A 23,797-nucleotide genomic window follows, 5' to 3' on the forward strand; every position below is an offset into this window, starting at 1 on the left:
GCCATGGCCCATTTGAATTTAGTAAGGAATGGGTAAAATTACCTTTTAGATGCTTTTCTTACTTTCCGCCTTCTCTGGAGCCATGCTTTCACTTCAGGGGTAGATTCTGGAGTGGGCTTCATGTGATCAATAGTGTATATATCCTTTCCTTGTTTCCAAAGCTGGTATCTGTCTGGCTGAAATTTCCTCACAAAGATATCCATGGAAATTTTCACCATGTCTTTTCTGCAAGTGCACTGAAACACAATGGCATAGGAGTTCATTAAACATTTCGCCAGCTGTATCAAGTTACACCGAGTCGATGCATAAACATACTATATGTGAATCTTTAGTCACTAAATGGTTGAGGATGGTCTTTTAAATTGAAAACAGTCACTGAGTGATAAAGCCATTTTTCTCTGAACAGAGGTTAGAATCTAGGTATTCACCTCTTTATAAATGGGAAAATAAGATGCGAAAAAGCCATTTTGAAGCATGTCTACAAGAGGATTGCCCTCCCCTCGTGTGGCAAGGAGCAAAAAAGCACTGAGAGGTCTGAACACCTGAGTTGTCAACAAATGATAGAAGAACTCAATGAATGTCTGCTTGGAATAATATAACCAATGAGTGGAGATAAATGTACTGTGAGACGTATTTTATTTAGGTTTATTAATAAATAAATTACCAAAAGATGACCAAAAATTAGGAGCAAATGAATAGTTTTTTCTAAGTCATATCACATATAATATCTAATACACCATCAACAACATAACCATATCTACTGGAGAGAAGAAATAGGGTTAAGGTTAGAAATTAAAGAAAACATTATTTTGAATCCACTGTGGCCTTGACTGCAATGAATGTATAGTTATCAATAACATCTTGCTTTGAAAGAAAGGTTCCTAGAAAGACTTCACCTCCATTAATTAATTCCAAAGTCTTAATCATCTCCAGTCTAAAACTCCCTCCACAGAGTTCAATGTGAATGGACCTTGCACTCAACATACCTAAAAGTAACTTCTTTGACTGCAAATATTCAGCCACTATCAATGATACCATAATTGCTCCATTGCTCAATTTCCATTGTCAGTGTTTTCTAGATATCATCAATGTTGTCCTCCTTACTCTTCCACCCTTAGAAATTCAGCATGCCACCATTTATAATTAATTCTTCCTCTATGATGTCTCCTGCATTGATTACTTCTGTCAGCATCCGTGAAGCTTCACTGTCAGACCCTAAACCTAGAATAACAACACAGCAAAGTATTTTTGCTGCCTGTAGTCTCTCCTAGCATAAATCCACCTTTATACCTATTACTTTAATCACCCTCAAATATCTTCTAATGTTTCATTTCTGAGTTCAATAAGGTATAATCCCTGTGTTCGGCCTTTTGAATAAAGCTCCAAGACTTGACTCCACCAGTGAGATTTTCAAGTCTCTCTCCCACTACCAGCCAACATGAATACTCCTCGTCAGCTCATGGTCACAGGAACCCAAATGCGCTACGCTCTTTGTTAACCTCTGTGCTTTTTGTTGCTACCTCAACTTCATGCACACCCATGTGCTACCCAAAGAAAATTCATCCACAAGTCTGAATGTAAATTGTACCAATTATTCTTCTGAATCCAATATTATTCATGTACACTGGTGCCTTCTATTATTAGTTACGTATAGAGAGTTTTAAGTTATCTTTCTATAATTAGCTTCCCTTTGGAAGACAGAAAACAAGAATTCTGAGAAATTAAAAGATGTTCTAGTATAGGACATGATCTTCTGCCTAAAAGAACACAAGTAATAGTTTGGACTCATCACCAAAAACTTCATGTTTGGCTCGGCACCTATAGCTCAAGCGGCTAAGGCACCAGCCACATACACCAGAGCTGGCAGGCTTGTCAATCAACAATGACAACTACAAACAAAAAATAGCCAGGTGTTGGGGCAGGCACCTGTAGTCCTAGCTACTTGGGAGGCCAAGGCAAGAGAATCACTTAAGCCCAGGAGTTGGAGTTTGCTGTGAGCTGTGATGTCATAGCTCTTTACCCGGGGTGACAGATTGAGGCTGTCTAAAAAAAAAAAAAAAATTCATCATGCAGTGTTACTAATTTTGGTTCATGAACAAAAATAGGGATGCTCTCCCCTTTAATGAGCTAATTTAGGTCTGAGCATGATTATCATTGCCAGATCCCTAGGGGAGATGAGCTCGTAAGGTACTGAACATTATTTTTGAGGAAAATGTCTTGGGGAAAAAAACTTTGAATTGATGTTCATCTTGTTAGCACAGATGGTGCTACAAAATCTAATTTGTATACATTGGGATTCCACATTTTGAATAAGATACAGAACTCAGTAGGAAGAACGGTAGACAAGCCATGGTCAAACAGGAATGTGCTTGAAGAACAGGCCAGCAGTGTGGCTGGAAGACCTTTTACGAAATAGATTCGGTGCGTGAATTATGGACCCAATCAACCAGCTCAGCAGAAGCCAGGAACAGAGAGGTGGTTGTCCAGGAGAGATCCATGCAGTGCCTAAAAGTCTAGATACAAATGTCAAGTTCAACATGAACAACCTATATAACTCCAAGCAACTCACTAAACCTCTCTGTACCTCAGTTACCCAATCAGAAAAACTGGGAGTAACAATGGTAACTATTTTTATGGAGCTGGGATGAGGACTAAATGTTCCATACTTGTAAATCACTGCTTCAAACATTAGATAAGAGCCTATTCTTTTTTTTTTTTTTCTTAAATATGGAACACTTCACAAATTTGCATGTCATCCTTGTGCAGGGGCCATGCTAATCTTCTCTGTATTGTTCCAATTTTAGTATATGTACTACTGAAGCAAGCACAGAGCCTATTCTTTAAAAACAGTATGCCTTATATACCTGGCTTTATAGTAGTCTGACCACAGGAGCATAGATGTTCCTAATGTTGTTATATTTCACCGTACTGAAATGGGCAAAGCAACTAGGGAAATAACAATCACACTGCTGTGGTTAACACATAGCCTGGAGGGTCAAGAAGAAATGCATGCTGCTTTTGAAGAATCGAGAGAAAGAGCAATGCGGGACCAGCGGGTAAGAGATGTAAGAGAACTCAGCACTGTCGGGGCAAGACAGGGGCAGCACACATGTACTTCCCGTTCGGGGCCTATGTGGAAACCAGACTCAACTCCTTGGCATCGCATCTTGAAAATATCACAAGAATAAGAGAACGAATGTTTAAAATGTAAAGGGAATTACTCTCTTTCTTAGACATCAGTAATTTTCCAACAATTATGTAAACAACCCAATGTATTAGGTTGAATTAAACTTACTGAATAGGACATACAGGAGGAGACAATGATGGGAAACTCTTAAAGATTTTTAAAAGTCCAAATAAAACACATAATGTTGTCTTCTGGCAATTCAAGAGTAGTCAGCGTGTATTTAAACTGAACCCACCCTATCCTACCCTTTAAAACTATCTGTCCTTGGGAATAACAGTTACTTTTTAAAATACGAATGACTCATAATAAAGAAAAAAAGCAACATTTTTATTGCTATTTCCTTAAGAAATTCATATGAAGAACTGAAAAACTGGGCTTTAAGTGCTCTATGTTTTTAATTATATTCTACACTATCAAAAAAATTGATGCTCTTAAATGTCATCAGAAAATTATTTTCAGGCACAATTAAACTGCTACATTAGCTCCAAATTACGGTACAAAAGAATCATCTACTATCTGTGCTATCTAACCCACAGAAAAAGTACATGATATCCCCCAATATACAAGCATAACCTAGGAAAATATTGTACTATGTATACAAATGTTCAATGGAAATTTTAGAAAATGGATGCATTATGTGGGTAAAGCCAGTACATACAGACATGACTTGTATAGACGTATTGAAACAAATAAAAGGGGGCAGCGCCTGTGGCTCAAGGAGTAGGGCGCCGGCCCCATATGCGGGAGGTGGCGGGTTCAAACCCAGCCCCAGCCAAGAACTGCAAGAAAAGGAAAATAAATAAAGAAATAATAGGCTCCGCACCTGTAGCTGAAGCGAGTAGGGCGCCAGCCACCTACACCGGAGCTGGCGGACTCGTAACCAGCCCCGGCCTGCCAAACAACAATGACAACTCCCAAATAGCCGGACGTTGTGGCAGGCGCCTGTAGCCCTGGGTACTCGGGAGGCTGAAGCAAGAGAATCGCTTAAGCCCAAGAGTTAGAAGTTGCTGTGAGCTGTGGCGCCACAGCACGCTACCCAGGGCGACAGCTTGAGACTTTGTCTCAAAAAAAGTAAATTAGTAAAAAATAAACAAACAAACAAACGAAACAAATAAAAAACCACAAATATGGGGCGGCGCCTGTGGCTCAGCGAGTAGGGCACCGGCCCCATATGCCGAGGGTGGCGGGTTCAAACCCAGCCCCGGTCAAACTGCCAACAACAACAAAAAAAAATAGCCGGGCGTTGTGGCGGGCGCCTGTAGTCCCAGCTATTCGGGAGGCTGAGGCAAGAGAATCGCGGAAGCCCAGGAGTTGGAGGTTGCTGTGAGCCATGTGACGCCACGGCACTCTACCGAGGGCGGTACAGTGAGACTCTGTCTCTACAAAAAAAAAAAAAAAAAAAACACAAATATTATTAAAGACATTTGTGTTCCTTAAACGTCCAAGAGATAGTAATTCACAATGAATAAAAGTTTTTACTATAGTGATTAACTATAAAAATGTAAACATTAACATTTACAACATTGATTTATTTCATCTATATTCTTAGACAAATAATACACAAGAAAAGTAAACTAGAGAATTATATTTATACAGAGTGGGAGAAAAAAGAAACTAGTTAGAACCAAAATAAAGAGAGCAATGCAGGAGCAATATTAATCAATAAAGTCAGTACATAAAGACCGCAAAAGCCAGTTCTTTTTGTCCTTATATCCAATAATTTTTTTAATTTTTTTTTTTTTTTTGGAGACAGCATCTTATCATGTCACCCTCGGTAGAGTGCCATGGCGTCACAGCTCACAACAACCTCCAACTCTTGGGCTTAAGTGATTCTCCTTCCCCGGCCTCCCAAGCAGCTGGGACTATAGGTGCCCACCACAATGCCCAGTTATCTTTTTTATTGCAGTCATCATTATTGTTTAGCAGGCCAGGCCAGGCTCAAAGCCGCCAGCCTTGGTGCATGTGCCCAGCACCCAACTCACTGAGCTACAGGCGCCAAGCCCTTATATCCAATAATTAACAAAGGTCTGCAGGAGGCCTAAATGCCCTTGTTTTCCCCTGGACTGGTCTGCAGAGTTCAAAAGAACCTTGATTTTGTCAAGGTGCACAATGCATTTGAAGACTCCTAGGGGTCCCAGAATAAGATGCCTGAGAATATTTCTAAAATTCTGAGAGGCATATTCTCACAACCTTGAAGAAGAATGTAGATTTTTTTTAAATTTTCCTAAAGGACAAGAAAAAGGATATGAAAAATATGTATTATGAAGATTTGAAAAAACAGTATTTGCAACAGCTGAATAGTTTCAAGATAGCCCTCATATTTCATGCATCAATAGTAAAAAAGTATGATATTACATTTTAAAGAACCATTATTATGAGTCATTTCAGATGTTTTGCCCTATCACTTTCCCATACTACTCCATTTCTAAACGATAAAAATACACACTGTGTCTGTCTTATTGAAAAGTATATTCTAAGTGCCTACAAAATAAGAGACCCTTCAAAAAAATTGTTAAATAAATTTTTTTGAGAAAATATAAAGAAACTCAGAGGATTTACATTAATTAGCCCAAGGTCACAGTCCTAAATAATGCAGGCTTTGCCAGATTCAAATCTAGCATTTCCATACTCTTACCCACTCCGCTGTGGAAATTCTAAAATCAAACCATGTTCGATAGATTTTGGATGTCTTATAAGATAAACATGGGCCAGATTTATCCATCTCCAGGTTCTGTATCTATGACCCATCACCCAACTGAAATAGTATCGGAGAACAAATATCTGGGTTCACCATATTTGCCTTCCATGTTGACAGAGTTGTCATGCCATATTGACAGAGTTGAACCAGCGCAGCTGCAGTGTTCCAAAATAAGTTTTCTCCACTTCTCCTACTTCTAAGATTAATTTCTGGGGGATGTCTACAGCCTTCTCCATGCCAGGATATGTCTCCCTTATAAAGTAAGGCAATTATAAAGCAATTTAAGGTATGGGACTAGAAACTCAATCTTTCTGACCCACAAGAACACTGTTCAAACTGACAAAGAAAAACTGCAAAATGAAGGGGAATGGATTCAAACAGTTTGCTCCAGGGGGTGCCAAAAGATTCTGTACAAATTATTTTTAGAATTCCTGCTTCTCAATACTTACCTGAATATCTGATAGAAAGGTTGTGGAAGTTCAGAGTTACAGATATTAAACAATTCACTCTTACTGTGCTATGTAAGACACAGCAAGAAATCAAACTCTTTAGTATTCAAAGGTAGATGAACATATTTTGTTCTGAATTCATGCACTCCATGTCACACATTATATAGAAATTTGGGTAAGATAAGATAAAAAAAAATAGGTCTCTGCAAACTCTTAGGAATCTAAATTTTTGTGAATGGAACTATTTTTATAAAATTCAATGAGATCATATGATAGCAGATAGAAAAGGCATGGATTTATTTTGTTGTCTACAGACGGGTGTCAAAAAATGTATACATGTTTTAAAAAGAAAACCATATGAAAATTTTAATACTTAATATTACAATGCTTGCTATCTTCTATATCATATAATTTTAGCAGTGAAACATGACTTGAATATTATAATTTTAATACTGTATTCAATATAGCATTTTTCTTTTTTAAGATGTATATAACTTTTTTTGGCACTTCTGGATAAGCCTTCTCCTAAGTATTTTTATGAAAACGTTCATATACTCTGACTTCTACATTGAAGAGTCTTTCAGATAGTTCTTTTTTAATGACTAAGTGGAAACAATTACAAGGAAATCATCTACTTGAGTCATCATAACTCATCGATGAGAAACTGAGGCACATAGTAGGGGGACCACAAATATGGAGCACATTGCAGGTACAAGTTAGAGCTATCATGAGTAGAACACAAATGTCCTAATGCTATAATTGGGTAAATGAAGTGAAAGCTATGCTGATTAGTATGATGTAAGCACTCCAATTTGTACAAAGAATCAACACACTGAAATTGGCATAAATGTATTTATGATCTATGTACAAAAGACTTAATAAAAAAAGAAACTGAGGCACAAATAAGTGACTAAGTGACTTGCTGTATGTCACAGGCATGGTGACCAGGGCAAAAAAAATGTTCACGTGATGCAAGACTCAGTATTAGACTCAGGAGCCTCTCTAGAGTTGGCAACTTCCCATTCACTCAGCAGGGAGTGAGTACACAGGAACAGCATGAGAAACCTAAGGGGCTAAACACAGAGCTCGCCATCTTCAGCTCTAACAATCAGATGCAGGCTGAATTCAGTGCCATCTGACTGGTGTTGGAGACATTCACCTTTCTCCACTGACTCTGAGATAAAAACAGGAAGCCCTTGTTTGGGAGAAACAAAAATAACTTGACGGCTTTAAAAAAAAATTACCATATTTTGGGCATGAGTCTCTGAAAAAATGATACCTTAATTACTTAGCAGCCATGTCATACACAGTCCGGAACTTCATGTAGCCTGACCACGTGACCCACTCCTAAGAAACTCTCCGGTGGTACTTTTAAAACAGGAAACAACCGAAAATAAGCCAAGTAGACAAAAATTTAAGGTTTTTAGAAAAAAGTAAAATTCACTTAACAGCTTTCTAATGTTATCAATGTGGTCAGAAATGTAACACTAAATAATAAAACATGTAACTTTTGAAAATAAAAAGTTTTAAATAATTTTTAAATTAAGTGACATCAGTAACACTTAAGAAAAATGTGCAGTAGCACTGCAAGTAAATTACTCTGTATCTCACGCTCACGTTGTGAGCAATCCCTGCCTTCTCACTCATGTGTGACACTGTGTCTGGCAATAAATATATTCTGTCATTAATTCCATGAAATGCCTTCAAGTAGAGAAGAGACAGATATATTAAACTTGAATCAGAGAAAGACAAACAGAAGACAGAAAAATACACAATGGATTTTAAATATTCTTACAATTTCATTCTGGGCAAATTTAAATCAACACTCATTCAGGAAAAATACTGAGAAATGATTCTTGAAAAAAGATTTGTTATTATTCTAAGAAAGCAAAAGGAGAAGAATAGGATTTAAATCAGTTTAAACCCAACATGTATTCAACATGCAGAACTAACTCCCATGACTGTTACCATTAGTGGCTTGATTCCAGACTCAAAAACAGCAAAATGAAGCTGCACTGAACTACTCTGTGACATGTTAAGAATAAATCATGCCAACCATTCAGCAACATATATAAAAACAAAATATATAACAATATTTTAAAATGCAAATCATCAATGACCAGTATCACCACAACTAGTGGTGTTTTCCTAAGAAAATAATTCTGAATTAACACACCAACTTAACTTTCACAAGGCTCAGCTCAGCCGTATTTATAAAAACCTAAACAGGGGGAGAAAAGGGGATTTTCTGGTTCTCCTTCAAAAAATCAGGGCATAGGCATGAAAACTGGTTTATGGGGAAAATAATTAATGATACACAATGGCATTATCATTAGGCAGAGAAAATAGGGTGTGCACATAGGAGCACCTACGCATGGATACCTATGAGTACATCAAATCATCACACTGTACCCCATAAATGTATACAGTTATGATTTAATAAAAATTAAGTTAAAAAAGATAGGCGTGAGAGACTGATTCATTTTCTTATGCATGATTTTGATGGGGCACTGAGAGACAAGGGTGCTAGATACAAATAGAGCTGGGAAGCAGCAGGAGGCTGTCTGAGCTAAAGCCCCACACTTGGAGTAGAAATAAGGGTCAAAATTGCTCTATGAACAGATGGATCAATCCATTTCTTAAGTGATGTAAAGTTTCTCTCTCATACTTGAACTCTACATTTATTTCAAACCAAAAACAACAAAAAAAGTATTTCATATTGTATCATTGTTCTTTCCCCTCCAGATCACTTATCACAATATGTAATCATATTCTGTGCATTTTTTTTTAGTTAACAGCTGTTTTCAGCTCTAGAATCTATACCGGTGCATGCTCCATAAATATTAAGTAAACAACGGCTAGAACACTAGAGTATTGCCAGTAATGTAAGAAATAATTTGACAAAATGATAATTAAAATCTAATGTCGACTAACTATATTTGAGTTAATAACTTCTCATGTGTAGTTACATAATTTATCTTGAAATGAATCACTTGATTGTTGCATAGAACCCTTAATCAAAAGACCATAAAGTATTATATAAGTAAATATGGGAATTTTGCCTTAATTAATCAGAAGCAAGGCTTAACTATTTAGGAATTTTTCTTTGCCCAGCAAGTAATGTTCACCTATAAATTATAATTCAGATTTCTAATCTCCATGTCTGTTTTTTAAAAATTGGTTTATTCAAATAAAATGTAGAGTGGTCATTATTTTAATAAATCATTAAGAAGCTCTGGACAAGAGAATTCCTTCACCTCCCCAGAGGCAAACAGACCACTGATAAAATCTAGAAAATGACTTGGTGGGATCAGGTCTATTTTTATTCTACAGAAACTCATTAATCAGTCTAAATGTAAAAACAGGCTACATAATAAATGCAATTTTAATGATCTACATTTCCTCATATTCCACATGCACTTTTAATACATTTAAATCCAAACTGGAGTAAGTCCAGAAACTAATCTTAAACATATCCGGTATCAGCCCCATGTTCTGTCAAGAGGTAAAGACCACTTTAAAACAATTTCGTTCATCCATATTTCTGGTGCCAAAAAACCCTCAATATTTATTCAATTTATTCAATAATCACAGTAAAGATAATTCATCTATATGTGAAGAATGAAATCTTAACATGGCTGCAGTTTCACTTATTTCCCCAGATATGCTGCCAATTACAACCCATCGACTGGCATGAAATTAAAAAAAAAAAAAAAAAAAAAAAACACAAAAACCAGGAATAAACTATTTTCACCAGTGAATAAATGTAAGCTGTAGCAGCTATCCATTAAATCAAAATGCAAAATCCATTAAACCTTTCCTCATAGAGTCTGAGAAAACAAAGGGGAGAATGGGGGAGAGCACTGGGAAGGATGGGGTGGTGGTTTCCGCCTGGTTTCATTTTACATTCTATGAGCTTTGCTGATAAGAGGATGTGACCTGGGAACCAGTGGGAAAGAAACAGAGTGATTTTTTTTTTTTATAGCAATAAACAATTACCACATACCAGGTCTGCTCATAACTTGCCTTTCACTTGGTCCAAGAACATAGGAAATAATCTCAATAGAGCTTCCTAACTACTCCACTTCTGATTAGGATACCAATTTAGCCCACAAAATTATCACATCTAATCCTTACAAGTTCTGTAAATGGCAAGCCTTTCTTTTGCAGTCCAAAATCATGAAGCTTATCCCACCACTGACTTTTATTTCACCCCTCTTTTGAAAAGAACCCTAGCAGGAGGCCTAGCTCTTTGATAAAATATTAAACTACATCCATCTTCAGCTCAAATTTAATACATGTGCTGCAGCAATAATGTCCATAGTAACAAGACGTGATGGAATTCAGCCCACAAATACTTTGGTGCCAAGTATGAGCAAACAGGTACAAATAATTATTAACAATAACCAAGATTCATAAATATGGTAGGTAACATAAGAGAGGGCAGAAAGTTGGAAAGTTTTCAACGTTCACCATTGGTTAGGTTTTACAGACCTTAATAGGGCTATTTTATTACTTACTCTACATTATTTTATCTTCTCCAAAAATTTTACTGCAGTTGATATGGATGAATTAAATCATTAGATTTCATTACAGAACTCATTCCTAAGATTTCTCTTCACTAGGATGTTTTCTGACTAAAAGAGCACCTTAATTCTCCTACAAGCTCAGGCCATATGATTTCGATGAGGCTGGACTAGCAAAATATTCCAGCCCAATGGCAACAGGAATTAGTTCAAAGATAGGTACATGACTCAAACTATGCCAATGGAGTTTAATGGGGATTTGTTCCCGGCTTGATAGCCGAGAGAAGCTAACAGCCATCGCTGCCACATATGGGGAACAACTGCCGGAGAAGGAAGCCAACAGGGAAGGAAGTGTGATGAGATGCAGCACAGACTCTTGAAGACACACAGAGGAAGTAGCCCCTTTCTGCATCAGTAGAAGGGGAAAGGATGCAGCTTTTGAAAATATTTACCCTTAAAACCACCTGAGGAAAGAAGCAAGCTGCTTAATATTTAAGTGCATATCTACTCAGAAGAATTATTAAAATCATTTATGAGCATGGGCTCTTAAATAAAAAACAGTTCTCCAGGGCAGCACCTGTGGCTCAAGGAGTAGGGTGCTGGCCCGATATACTGGAGGTGGCAGGTTCAAACCCAGCCCCGGTCAAAAAATACTGCAAAAAAAAAAGTTCTCCAGTCTGTTACTGGAAATGTATCTACAGTTGAAAGTACAGTATAACAATCTGTATTTTACATATGAAAAAAAAATTTTTAGGCTCTGCGTCCATAGCACAGTGGTTACAGCATCAGCCACATACATCAAGGCTGGTGGGTTCGAACCCAGCCAGGGCCAGCTCAACAACAATGACAACTGCAACAAAAAATAGCCAGGTGTTGTGGTGGACACCTGTAGCTAGCTCCTTGGGAGGCTGAGGCAAGAGAATTGCTTAAGCCCAAGAGTTTGAGGTTGCTGTGAGCTGTGATGCTACAGCACTCTACTGCACTCTACTGAGGGTGACATAATAAGACTCTGTCTCAAAAAAAAAAAAAAAAAAGGAAATAAAAAAATATTTTATAATCAAAATGGGATGCATGAGTTATCAAGTAAGAAGGTCACAGATATGGATATGAAAGTTGAATTAACTAGACGATCAGTAATAGTACATTATATGTAAGAATCCATCAAAACAGAATACTATTTTACATGTTCCTTTTCACGGGTGTTGAAAACAATTAAGACCCATTAACATGTTTACAATATCAAGCATAAAGATAAACAGAAAAAAATAACCCTATTTCTTAATCTAGAGGCTTGTTTTTATATGGCTATGTTAACCATCCAAGATTTCAAATGCCAATCTAAATATATAGAAAAGCCTCTGTAAAAAAATTTATACATGAAACATCAAAACAGCAATTACAAAATGATAAACCCAACAGAAGTTACATATTCCAATAGCCCAAAACCAATGTAAAATTTTTAAGCACTCAATCTAAAATGTCATCACATTTTAATACTTAGATGTAACAGTAATTTTAATAATAATATGTCAAAAATATGGTAACCTACAACCACACAGATACAAAATACAACTAACTACCTAAAAAAGAATAACATCCATACACAGTTAATATTAAGTTACTGGCAATAAATGACAAAGCTTACCAGAAATTTATTTTCAAAGTAGAACCCTTAACTTTAGTCTGCACTTCTACCAGGAGTTCTAACAAAGTAAATGTATAATTCAGAGGACAGAATCTTTTCTTTTGGTTCAGTATTCAACTATTTTCCTTTTACATTCTTTATAAAACCATAACTTATGTGAAAATATTTTAATTTAATTATTTTCTGGCAACAGCAAAATCCGAGAATATTGCAAGTCACACACCAGAGGTCCTCTCTGAGAAGGCCTGGCTAAGCAGAACATAAAATTCCTGCAGTAGATGAAGTATGAGAAACTGTCTTCCCAAGAGCAACCCAGAAAACACAGAAATAACACTCACGATATCCTCTGTTCAACAGCAAGTTATGAAGGATTTTACATCAAAAGGTCAACTTCAGGGTGCCCTACTTAGAACTGCACATGCTTGCTGTGGTCATAAACCATAGGTGCTCTTGTGGTTTGACACCCAGCTCTTGTGGTCTAGCCTGCACCCATCTCAAGGGTCCTACTGTCCAATAAGAGCTCTTTTAGTTGTACCAAAACATCCTGGGTTAGGCAGTTTCCTCTCTATCAGGAACAGTCTGTTCTCTCTTTTTATTATTCTTGTTTCTATTTTATTTTTCATCTTATTTTTCCATCTCTCAGGCTGTTCCCTATTTGTCCCTAACAATAGAGCGAAGACTCAACCCTGTTATGTTTTTGGTATCAATATCTGTGCTGATAAAAATTAACCATATCTTGAAAGAGTACTGATAATCAGTACCAGTCTGGTCCTTCTGAAATCCCCTGTATGGAGCTGTTGCAGGACAACAGGGTTTTCTGGTTTGGTTCTCACACTGAGAAGACATGCAGAGATTATAAGGCAGAAGGAAGTAAAAAGAGATTTTAGCAGCAGAATTTGGAGTAGTGTAGTGCCAGGCCAGGTCCCTGCCCTTCCTGATCTCCAGCCTCTCTGATTCATACATTCCTTCACACAGTTTTGTATCCTAGTTCCCACATCTTTCGCACCCCCCCACCCCCGCCTAAAAAGGTTTTATTCATTTTGTTATTCAATTGTTCAAGTTCTTTATATATGTTTTGCAAATGTTTTCTCCTAGAGTCTTGCCTATTGATCTTTTTAATGATATCTTTTGATGAACAGGTTTAATGTAGATGGAATCTAACTCATCAGTTTCTTATATGATTATTGTTTTCTTTGATTTAGGAAGCCTTTGCCTACTCTCAAGTTACAAAGATATCTCCAATCTCTTATATTTTCTTCTATAAGCTTTATATTTTAAATTTCGCATTCAGGTCTAGGATTTATCTTGAATTAGTAGTTGTATATAGTGGGACTCAAGGTTGACTTGTTTTCCAAATATTGAAGGCTCATTTCCCCCACTGGATTGTTTGGTGCCTTTCATGAAAATTAAATGACAAATTAAGACTGGACTTACTTGGGGTTCACTTCACGTTTCTATTAAAAAAGATCTAAATCAAGAACTAGACCTGCATATATATTCTTAACAAGCAATCACTATGTACAAATTGGTAAGTTTTTTTTTTTATTTCACTTTGATCTCTGTGCCTTTTTTTCTTGACATATTGCAGTGGATGGGCCATGAGTAAAATGTTGAATAAAAGCTTTGAGTATGAAAATCCTTACTTTGCTCCAAAGCTGAGGGATAAAAGGTCCAAAATTTCACTGTTTACTACTATTTTTTCTGCATGTTTTTCAGACTTGCTTCCATCTTTCAAAGTTCCCTCAGAAAGTTTTTATCAGAAATGGATGTTGCTTTTTCTACATTTATTATAATGCTCAATAGTTTTCCTCCTTTACTCTGCTAATATAGTGTATTACACATTGATAGATTTTTAAATATTAAACCAAACTTATTATAATGAATAATTTTGTGTGTCGACTGGAATGTGCAGGGTCCAGATATTTGGCTAAACATTACTCTGAATGTGTCTATAAGAATATTTTTCCATATGTGCCTAATTCAAATAACGTCTCAATAAGAAAACAAATAAAGCAGATAGCCACTTTCCCTAAAGGGAGCAGACTTCATGAATCAAATGAAAAGTATGAATAGGATAAAAACTCTTACTTTCTGGGTGGCGCCTATGACTCAAAGGAGTAGGGCGCGGGCCCCATATGCCAGAGGTGGCGGGTTCAAACCCAGCCCTGGCCAAAACTGCAAAAAAAAAAAAAAAAAAAAAAAAAAAAAACAACTCTTACTTTTCCTGGAGTTAAGACCCTGATGTCAGACTGCATGAGCTAAACACAGGTTTGTTCCACATTCAGACTCCAACTAAAACATAGGTTCTTCTTGGGTCTTCAGCCTGCTTTCAGTCGGACATGTACACCATTGGCTCAGGGTCTTCAGTTTACTGACTGCAGATCCTGGGACACGTCAGCCCCCATAAGTTAATAAATTCATATATACATGCACATGAGTTCATGTACACACCCACATGTGCACATCGACACATGCTCTGCTGATTCTCTTTCTCAGGAGAACCCGTCTAATACACTTGTGTTATGGAGATAAATTTCACTTAAATATTAATTAGTATTACCGCCCTCTCTTTATAATACATATCTGGATAAGAGAACATCAATGAGTGCTTTTAGGGGGATTTTGGCATTTGTTTTTTGCAAGTTGCCTTAGTTTAATTAAGTTCATGAGTTCCTATGCTTACATAACCAGAAGGACCTTTCTCTTTTACTTTCTACAAATAATTATTCTCTCATTAAAAATAATTTCCCAAGAAGTAGTAATGAAGAATGAAGTAATATAAAGTAGCTTCTTGGACATTTCTGTTTTTCTGAGATTTGACATTTAAGAATAAGAAGCCAAAGAATAAAAAATGTGGATAGATATAAAAAGGTTATGTAGGAGAAGAGGTCAGACAGCAGTTAGCTCAAATAAGCCAGTCTTCAATGATCAGGAACAAAACTTAGTTAATAAATAATAACAACAGTTATATTCTTTGTTTTCAAATAGTTGAAATTACTAGCTCTAATATCCTGGAAGTTAAGCTTCTTCCAAACCATTTTTAAAACATTCAGCATTCTTCTAGACTTAAGATCAAGTAACTTAGGAACAGTTGGAAAAGTGATAGAAAAGAAACAGTAGGATAAAAAAGGAACGTGAGAGGAAACCAGCAGGATGACAGCAACACCTTTTTTGCGTAAAAATTTTCATGTTACCTATTACCTTTTACATATTATAATCCAAATGCCTAGAGGCATCACTGAAAAAAAAAAAAGAATTAAATCTGAGTCAGGGGTGAGGTTGTCATTAAAGTTCATACCTTTTTCCCCATTCATGGGAAAAAGAAAGGTATTTTATTTTATAGTATCTAACATGGTGACTATAAAACATTGACTAGGTAAACATGTAAATGCTTACAACATTCATAGGATTTCCTGCTCATTTAATAAAATTAAACCGATTAAAAAGATCACTGCTCAGGGTGGCACCTGTGTCTCAAAGGAATAGGACACTGGCCCCATATACCAGAGGTGGCGGGTTCAAACCCGGCCCTGGCCAAAAACTGCAAAAAAAAAAAATCACTGCTCATATTTTGTTTAAAAAAGAGAAACTGTAAAGTGTTGCCTTTGTTCACTCTATGCGATTACCTCGAAAGTTGAAAATCACAATTATGCTTAACTGATTTGAACCAAAGGTCAGTTTGTACATCTGAGAACAATAAAACTGGATGAATTATCTATATCTTATCTTCAAATATATTAGATATAATTTGATATTAAGTTATTCCTAACTTCATAAAATATGGCTACAGGAAGGGAACACATGCTGTAATCTATGCTGTGTTGATGGAGGTTAAGTATACTAAGTATAAGATACATTTAAACGCCTACATACATGCTTAATCATATTCACTCCTATTGCTCTTTTTCACTCAACTAACTTAATTCATTTTCTCCAAACCCACAGCCAACGGAGGCACCTGGTGCTCCGCATGTATCCACCAGGACTCCAGTTTCCTCACAACGCTGACATAAGTACATAAAGAGGAAATGTTACCCAACATATCCTTCCCCATAGCTGATTTATAAATGCCCTTGTGAAGGCCAGCAGGCATTTCCTCCAGTCTTTGATTAATGCACATGCTCCTTCAGGAGGGCACAGAAACTGCATTTTAAATGATGCCAATTTCTATTGAGTAGAAGCAATAATATGGAAAAATAATTATGGCAAGGAAGAAATGACAGAAAATAAAATTAAATACCATTAAAGAGAGTACCAGATTTTTATTTTTATGTTTGGCTGGGAAGGGCATGGACCTTGACTTAGAACATTACATTCACCTCTTTCAACTTTGATTAAGAAGGATTACCATTATAAATAATTCTGAGGTTATTTAACTCATAGCTTAAGACAAAAGATATGACAACAAAATTCATGGAATAGCAAGGAACTATGTTATCAATAATTACTACATTCTAATAACGAGAAATAGTTGCTATGTTACTTTCTTTATAAAGAGAATATTTACATTCTTTCTTTCTGACAGTTTATACAATTATCTCCACTGAAAAGCAAATGGATAACTTTCAATAGCTATACCTAGCAAATCAGTTATGATAAATATGAAGTGATGTATGTGTAAGCAAACCACTTGAAATTTCTATGCTTCTACAGGACTTTCTATTCACCCTCCAAGTTGAGTACTGCACAACCTGTAATGCGCTAACAGGACTGAACTCTATAACTAGCACTGGATAATTAACAAGCAAGGCAACCTTTGCTATTTCATGACTAGTAGGCACTAGGATTATTTAACTTTTAAAATAAAGTCAACAAGATTTTTAAATGTTTGCACACATCATAAATCTGACATAAGATAAATACGTTTATGTAGCAATTCAACAAGCAATACAGGTGTAAGGCTGGGAGAAAGAGAGTAATGTTGAAAGTGTCCTACAAGTCACCTCTTCCTGCTCTCCATCATAGCACTCTGTCACTTAGGCATGGTCTGTTCCACAATGTGTATTTTGTCCTTATTTTCCTGTATGGTTGTCTTTTTCCCACACAAGACTGTAATGCCCACTAGCCCAGTGGTGCTAAACCGCAGGTGTATTCACACCATAGGAGATCTTTGCGAATGCCTGGAGACATTTCTGTTTATCACACAACAAGGATCTGATGCTGATATCCAGTGGATGAAGGACAAGATGCTACTAAAAATGACAACTCAAGTCAACAAAGGCTGCATTAGTCAAAGCTACTCAGAGACAGACACTTCCACAGCACACGGTACTATGCTCAACCCTGCTGCCAGGAACACAGTGGGCACTCAGAGACAGGGCATACAGATGCACGGATACGTGGAAATACGCGTCTGTGTGAATTTCTAAATGGTTTTTCTCCCTCACACACATTCTAAAGAGCTTCATTTTTCCCTTCTTTCCACTGCCTCAGAGACAATATAGAATGAAAGAGTGCATGGGCCTGTGATAAACTTCAGGACTGCAGCAGGTAAAAGCGAGGGTAAGGTATCTTGGCCCAAAATCACCCATGTGATCCGGGGAAGTTCTTGGCCCTTAAGGAACCTCTCAGGCATTTGAGCCAAATGACCTCTCAGACTTCTAACTGTAAGGATTACTTTAATTGTCTCAATACCTAAAAGCATTCACTACATGGAACACCTTTACATTTGAGCTGCACAGCAATTATTATAGCAGTCGAGGTCCCTACTATATTTTATACCAGTCATAGTTCCTGTCACTTCTATATTAACCATCATCTTAGGTTAAGCATTTATTTCAATATAAAGGGCTTTAAATAAGAACATGTCTGGTGATAAATTAAGGTGACAGGCATTTCCTTTTATTACAAGTGAAAAGGAAGACATATATTATCTAATACATGTTTGGTATAAACATATGAAAGCAGTCGTAACTCCTGTATCCTAAGTAGACTATAATGTCGCAGAATTAACATGCCACAGCTGTATGTTACAATTGACATACTAGTCTTGGAGTCATCTTAGGAGCTAAAATGTGAGCTCATAACTTGAAACGAATCTTGGGAATAACAGTAGATACAAACTTCCCAAGTAAATCTGACCAGTGTAAAAACCACTAAATGGCTTCTCTTCCATACTTGGTCAGAGTCAATAGATAACTACTGTGCAGCAGGTTGCACTATGCTAAGATAACCATAAGTAATATATAGTCATTACACTTACTTCAATAGGTAGATAAAAGTTCAGAAATAATTTTATAAGGCAAGTTCTCTAAGAGCCCTTGACAGGTACCACAATCTAAAAATTATATAAAAATGACAGGGATGCGGGTGGCGCCTGTGGCTCAAGGAGTAGGGCACCAGTCCCATATGCCGGAGGTGGCAGGTTCAAACCCAGCCCCAGCCAAAAAGCACAAAAAAAAAAAAAAAAAAATGGCAGGGATGCAAAGAAACACACCAATGCTTTTTTTTCTTCTTTAACAGAGTCTTACTCTGTTGCCCAGGCTAAAGTACCACGGCATCAGCCTGTCTCAAAGTAACCTCAAACTCCAGGTTCAGGTGATCCACTTGCCTCAGCCTCCCAAGTAGCTGGGACTACAGGCACCTGCCACAATGCCCACCTAACTTTTCAATTTTTCATAGAGATGGGGGTATCACTCTTGCTCAAGCTGGTCTCCAACTCCTGAGCTCCAGTGATCCTCCCACCTCAGCTTCCCAGAGGGCTAGATTTCCAGATGTGAGCTACCACACCGGCCTCATACCAATGGTTCAGGGAGAGAAAACTAGCATTCTCTTCTCCACATGTGGTCAACTAAGGACAGCAGGGTGGGACCATCTATGAGAGTATAAAGACTGAGAAACCGTGAAGAACGCTGGGCTCTCTGGCTCTCCTTTTCTTGCCTGTTTCTCTCAGAGACAGTATTTGGGGTAGAACTACATCAAGCTAAGTCAAAAAGGGAAGTGAAAGTGTGGTTGTGATGATAAAGGCTTTAAAAGAGATACATAAAAAGAATTTCATTATTTGCTTCTAGGATTCTACAATACTCATTAATAACTCTACTAAGTACTCTCTAATAATGTTATCATAAAATTATATATAAAACAAGGAACAATGTATGCTAAACCTTATAGGCAAACTATACGAGAAAAGAAACATTCCTTTCTCAGAGATATGTAATTCTTAATCCTTCGCTTCCATCACAGTAATTAAGTGAGATCTATAGAAAACACTCTATTACGGTGGTTTTATTATTAATAGTTTGATAAGATTGTGGATTTGACAGGGAAAGGATAGCATTATGAATCCATTTTAGAAATACCTAGATGGATACTTTCATTCTCTAAAATAAAAAGAGAATCTATAAGCAATTATTTTTAAAAAAATATCTTGCTATAGCAAAGACCCAATTGTGAGAACTAATGCTTGTATCTCCTGCATAGCATCTCAACAAGCAACCTCTCCAGGACCCTTAGGCATGGATACTGCAACCTTCTAATAACACTTTTTATTATCATCATCATAAATTCAAAACGAGTGCTCTAAATATGTATTTTACTTCCCAGGAATATGAGGTACAAAAGAGCTAGTAGTTTGCACAGAGCTAGATGTTTAGCCCACAAAACGGAGCCAACATACAGACCCAGCTCTCTAACTCCAAGTATGAATACATACTACCACACTGTCACCCCCACACCCTAGATAAACATGGCTCCCACTAGAATATGGGCACTTAGAGCCATTCCTGGCTCAATTTCACAAATAACACAGTTCTGTATCCAATACAGAATCTCTATCACACCTCAACACCAAGTTTATAGGAAGAAATAACCATATATAGAGGCCTATACTACAGAGATTTTCTATAGCACAGATAATTCTGGCAAGAAACCATGAATCTATGCATAGAAGAACAGAATGGCATGGCCTTCAGAGAAACAGTGTGTTTCATCTTTTATGGAGGTGGGAGCATCATGACTTACAACTAATCTTTGATAAGGCTGTCATCATTGTGGTGGTGGCATTACTGCAGTGAAAAAAAATTTTTTTTTCTGTAACTTCATGGTGGTTTTTGACAAGCTCTTAATGTGGACAACAGGCAGGCTTCACTTACCTGAAAAGAGCAACGTTCTATACGAAAGGTTTCAATGAAGGCAATGCCAAAGACCTCCATGAAAGCCAGGACTTAGCTTTCAGTATTACAACTAATCATCTTGTAAAGAAAATAAATTGTAGGTGGGCACCACCTGTGGCTCAGTGGGTAGGGCGCTGGCCCCGTATACCAAGGGTGGCAGGTTCAAACCAGGCCCCAGCCAAACTGCAACAAAAAAATAGCCGGGCGTTGTGGCGGGCGCCTGTAGTCCCAGCTACTCAGGAGGCTGAGGCAGGAGAATCACCTAAGGCCAGGAGTTGGAGGTCGCTGTGAGCTGTGTGACGCCCCAGCACTCTATTGAGGGTGATAAAGTGAGACTCTTGTCTCTACAAAAAAAATTAAAAAATAAATAAAATAAATTGTAGGATTAATGTGAAATACTGATCATAAAACACAGTAAAAGATTTTTAATGGAAATAAGTATCGAAAGTGAAACAGGTGGCACTAGGCAGAACATAATCATTCAAAGCAGCTGTGTACCAGAGAGAATGTGCACATGTGTTTCTGGGGCATTACAAATAAAAGAGCTTATGCCAGAGTCAATATTTCTACCTCTAGATGATGCAGCTTCAAAAACATCGCAAAAAGGAGATGATGGCCCATGCTAATCAGCTGTGCTATAAAATGGGTCAGCAACATCAGCAGGTCCCTTATGCACCCTACTGTAGAAAGGCAACACGTGCTCATGGTGAGGAACAGTGCAATTTCACACAGGCTGAACACTAAGACAATAGCTCAACATATAACCAAACTTGAAGATGCCAGACACGGCTGTCATGCCATAAAGAACTACAGATCTCTAGCTAAGTTATTTAGCCAAAGAGAACACCCTAGATGTGCTTTAGTAAAAAAAATAAAACATTTATCTGCTATCAGAAAACACAAAGCAGTGGCTCCTGTAGCTCAGTGGGTAGGGTGTCAGCCACGTACACACAGGCTGGTGGGTTCAAACCTGGCCCAAGCCATCTAAACAACAATGACAACTGCAACAAAAAAAATAGCCAGGTGTTGTGGTGGGTGCCTATAGTCCCAGCTACTCGGGAGGCTGAGGCAAGAGAATCGCTTAAGCCCAAGAGTTTGAGATTGCTGTGTTGCCATGGCACTCTACTGAGGGCAATATAGTGAGACTCTGTCTCAAAAAAAAAAAAGAAAGAAAGAAAGAAAAGAAAACAGAAAGCATGCCAGCTGATTCTTCACCTGAGCTATCCAGACAGCATTTGAATACATGAGGTCCATTGGCCAAGAGAGATCTCACAGAAGAAGCGATTGGCAATTTCTTTCATAAAATTATAGATACTAAATTATTTTATGCTTTGTCATAACTGCTCAAATCAGCCATTGTACTAAAAGAGTAACGTTAGATATACATTAAAAAATGAGATGGCGGGCGGCGCCTGTGGCTCAAGGAGTAGGCGCCAGCCCCATATACCGGAGGTGGTGGGTTCAAACCTGGCCTCAGCCAAAAAACTGCAAAAAAAAAAAAAAAATGAGCATGGCTATATTCAAACAAAATTTACTTGATAAATACGTGAGAGGAGTCATAAGTTTGCCACACTCAGACATGGAAAGGGGGCAGAAAACACCAAATTAAAAGACAGGAGCCATCAGCCCACACTGCCATTTCAGAAGGAATTGTAACAGACTCTAGAAATCAGACAGAGGCAGAGGTGATGCAGCGCTGGTGAATTTCAACTCCAGCTAAAGGCAAATGTGCTCTTTTACCCACATTACAGAGAACAATTTTGTACTAGGTAAAGTGTCACTGTATCCTATCTGAGGTTAATGACTTGCTCTGGAAATTAAAGTTAATACATCAAATTATGAGACACTTTCATATAGAGAGAATATTTTTCTCCACAAGATTATAACTACTTCACAAAAGAAGAAAGTGAAAAGCTGGAAAAAATTCAAGTGCCAAGCGTTAAAAGCCAGCATGCCATAATTAGAGGCTAGTCGTGTTATCCTTTCCGATGGACACACTTTGATAAGGTAGTGGCACAGACTCCATGCAAACCTGTCGGCAAGATAAAGGAAGAGCTGAATGATTAAGTGAAGCCAGATCAAAGAACCGGCCCTTCAATTCCCAATTTACCATACTCAGTCTCTGGCCAAATGACTTAAACCAAAACTGAACTGAATGAGAATTTTTTTAATTTTCCAAATTCAAAAACCCGTGAAATACAGGAAAAGTACAGGAACTCTGACCACTCACAGTTTGAATTACTATCTGACAATAGTTACTTGGCTTTCACTCTCCTTTGCTTGGCTTATGTACTTGTTTGAAATTACATAGAGTGCCAAATCATTTGAATTAGAATATTTTAACCTTATAAAAAGTGATTTCACACTCGGATAAAAGATATGGGCCCAAACTCCAGTAAAAAAATGCACCTTTAAAAATGTGAGAATTCTCATACAATTTTCAGAGAAATCACTAAAGCCTCCCTTGGTCCAAAGCTTCTCCCCTGCCCCCCACACACACACATCAACAATAAAAATTAAAAAGACCACGTCTCATGCATTTTGTCTTTCTTACTTAGCAAGTATAGCTACCAGAATAGTTCATTCTCAATATAATCACTCATTGCATTCAACATAACAAACATTTAAGGCCCTATATGTGCAGGAAATGTGCAGGGTTTCCACACATAGTCCTATTCTTCCAGGAATATAAAAACAAACGTAGTATGAAGACATTTGCACGACTGAGTACTAAACCAAGATTCAGATGGACTCCCAGGAGAGGAGAAGGGCACACTGCATGGGAAAGGCAGACCATGCTGTTTGATGCAGGCATTGAAAGATGCATAGAATCATAACTGATGGGAAGGAAGAAATGAAGGGTAGGAAGAACATAGTTCAGCTGAGAATTATCCTGCCAGGTCAGCTCAATATAAATATGAAATGAGGTGCACACCCATGGATGCAGTGGAAGACCTGAAAAGGCACAAAAAGCCTCTGCTCAAGCACTGTTTGCTGATCTGCCAATACCATTCACTGAAACCGCAGAGACACTGAAAAATAAACTGGAGATGCAGACTTTGCTATAACAACTAGGTATGTGGTAACCTTGGACAGCAATTTCAGGTAAATGGTTAGAACAGAACCATATTTCCACGAGTCAAGAAGTGAATACTTGATGATGAAAGGGAAGTGGGAGGTA

The 23,797-nt window shown here is 37.5% G+C and overlaps 1 protein-coding gene and 1 non-coding gene across 12 annotated transcripts in view; both read right to left on the reverse strand.

Annotated features, from left to right (window-relative positions):
* KDM4C (lysine demethylase 4C) overlaps positions 1-23,797 on the reverse strand; it is a 447,042-nt gene that overhangs the window by 223,103 nt on the left and 200,142 nt on the right. For 10 of the 11 annotated variants that reach the window (XR_008376280.1, XR_008376284.1, XR_008376282.1 and 7 more), the window contains one exon: positions 43-236. Coding sequence is in view for 8 of the 11 variants with exons in the window: in XM_053573098.1 (XP_053429073.1) it covers positions 43-236 (194 nt within the window). In the remaining 3 variants the exon portion in view is untranslated. Of the gene's footprint in view, positions 1-42; positions 237-12,843; positions 12,902-23,797 lie in introns of those variants that run through there. The other variant, XM_053573129.1, reaches the window with a different exon arrangement.
* Positions 2,722-2,828, reverse strand: LOC128579991 (U6 spliceosomal RNA). Its single transcript, XR_008378356.1, has one exon. It is a non-coding gene; the product is annotated as a U6 spliceosomal RNA (small nuclear RNA).

Source organism: Nycticebus coucang, chromosome 2, assembly GCF_027406575.1.
Source record: "Nycticebus coucang isolate mNycCou1 chromosome 2, mNycCou1.pri, whole genome shotgun sequence".
NCBI classification, from domain to species: Eukaryota; Metazoa; Chordata; class Mammalia; order Primates; family Lorisidae; genus Nycticebus; species Nycticebus coucang.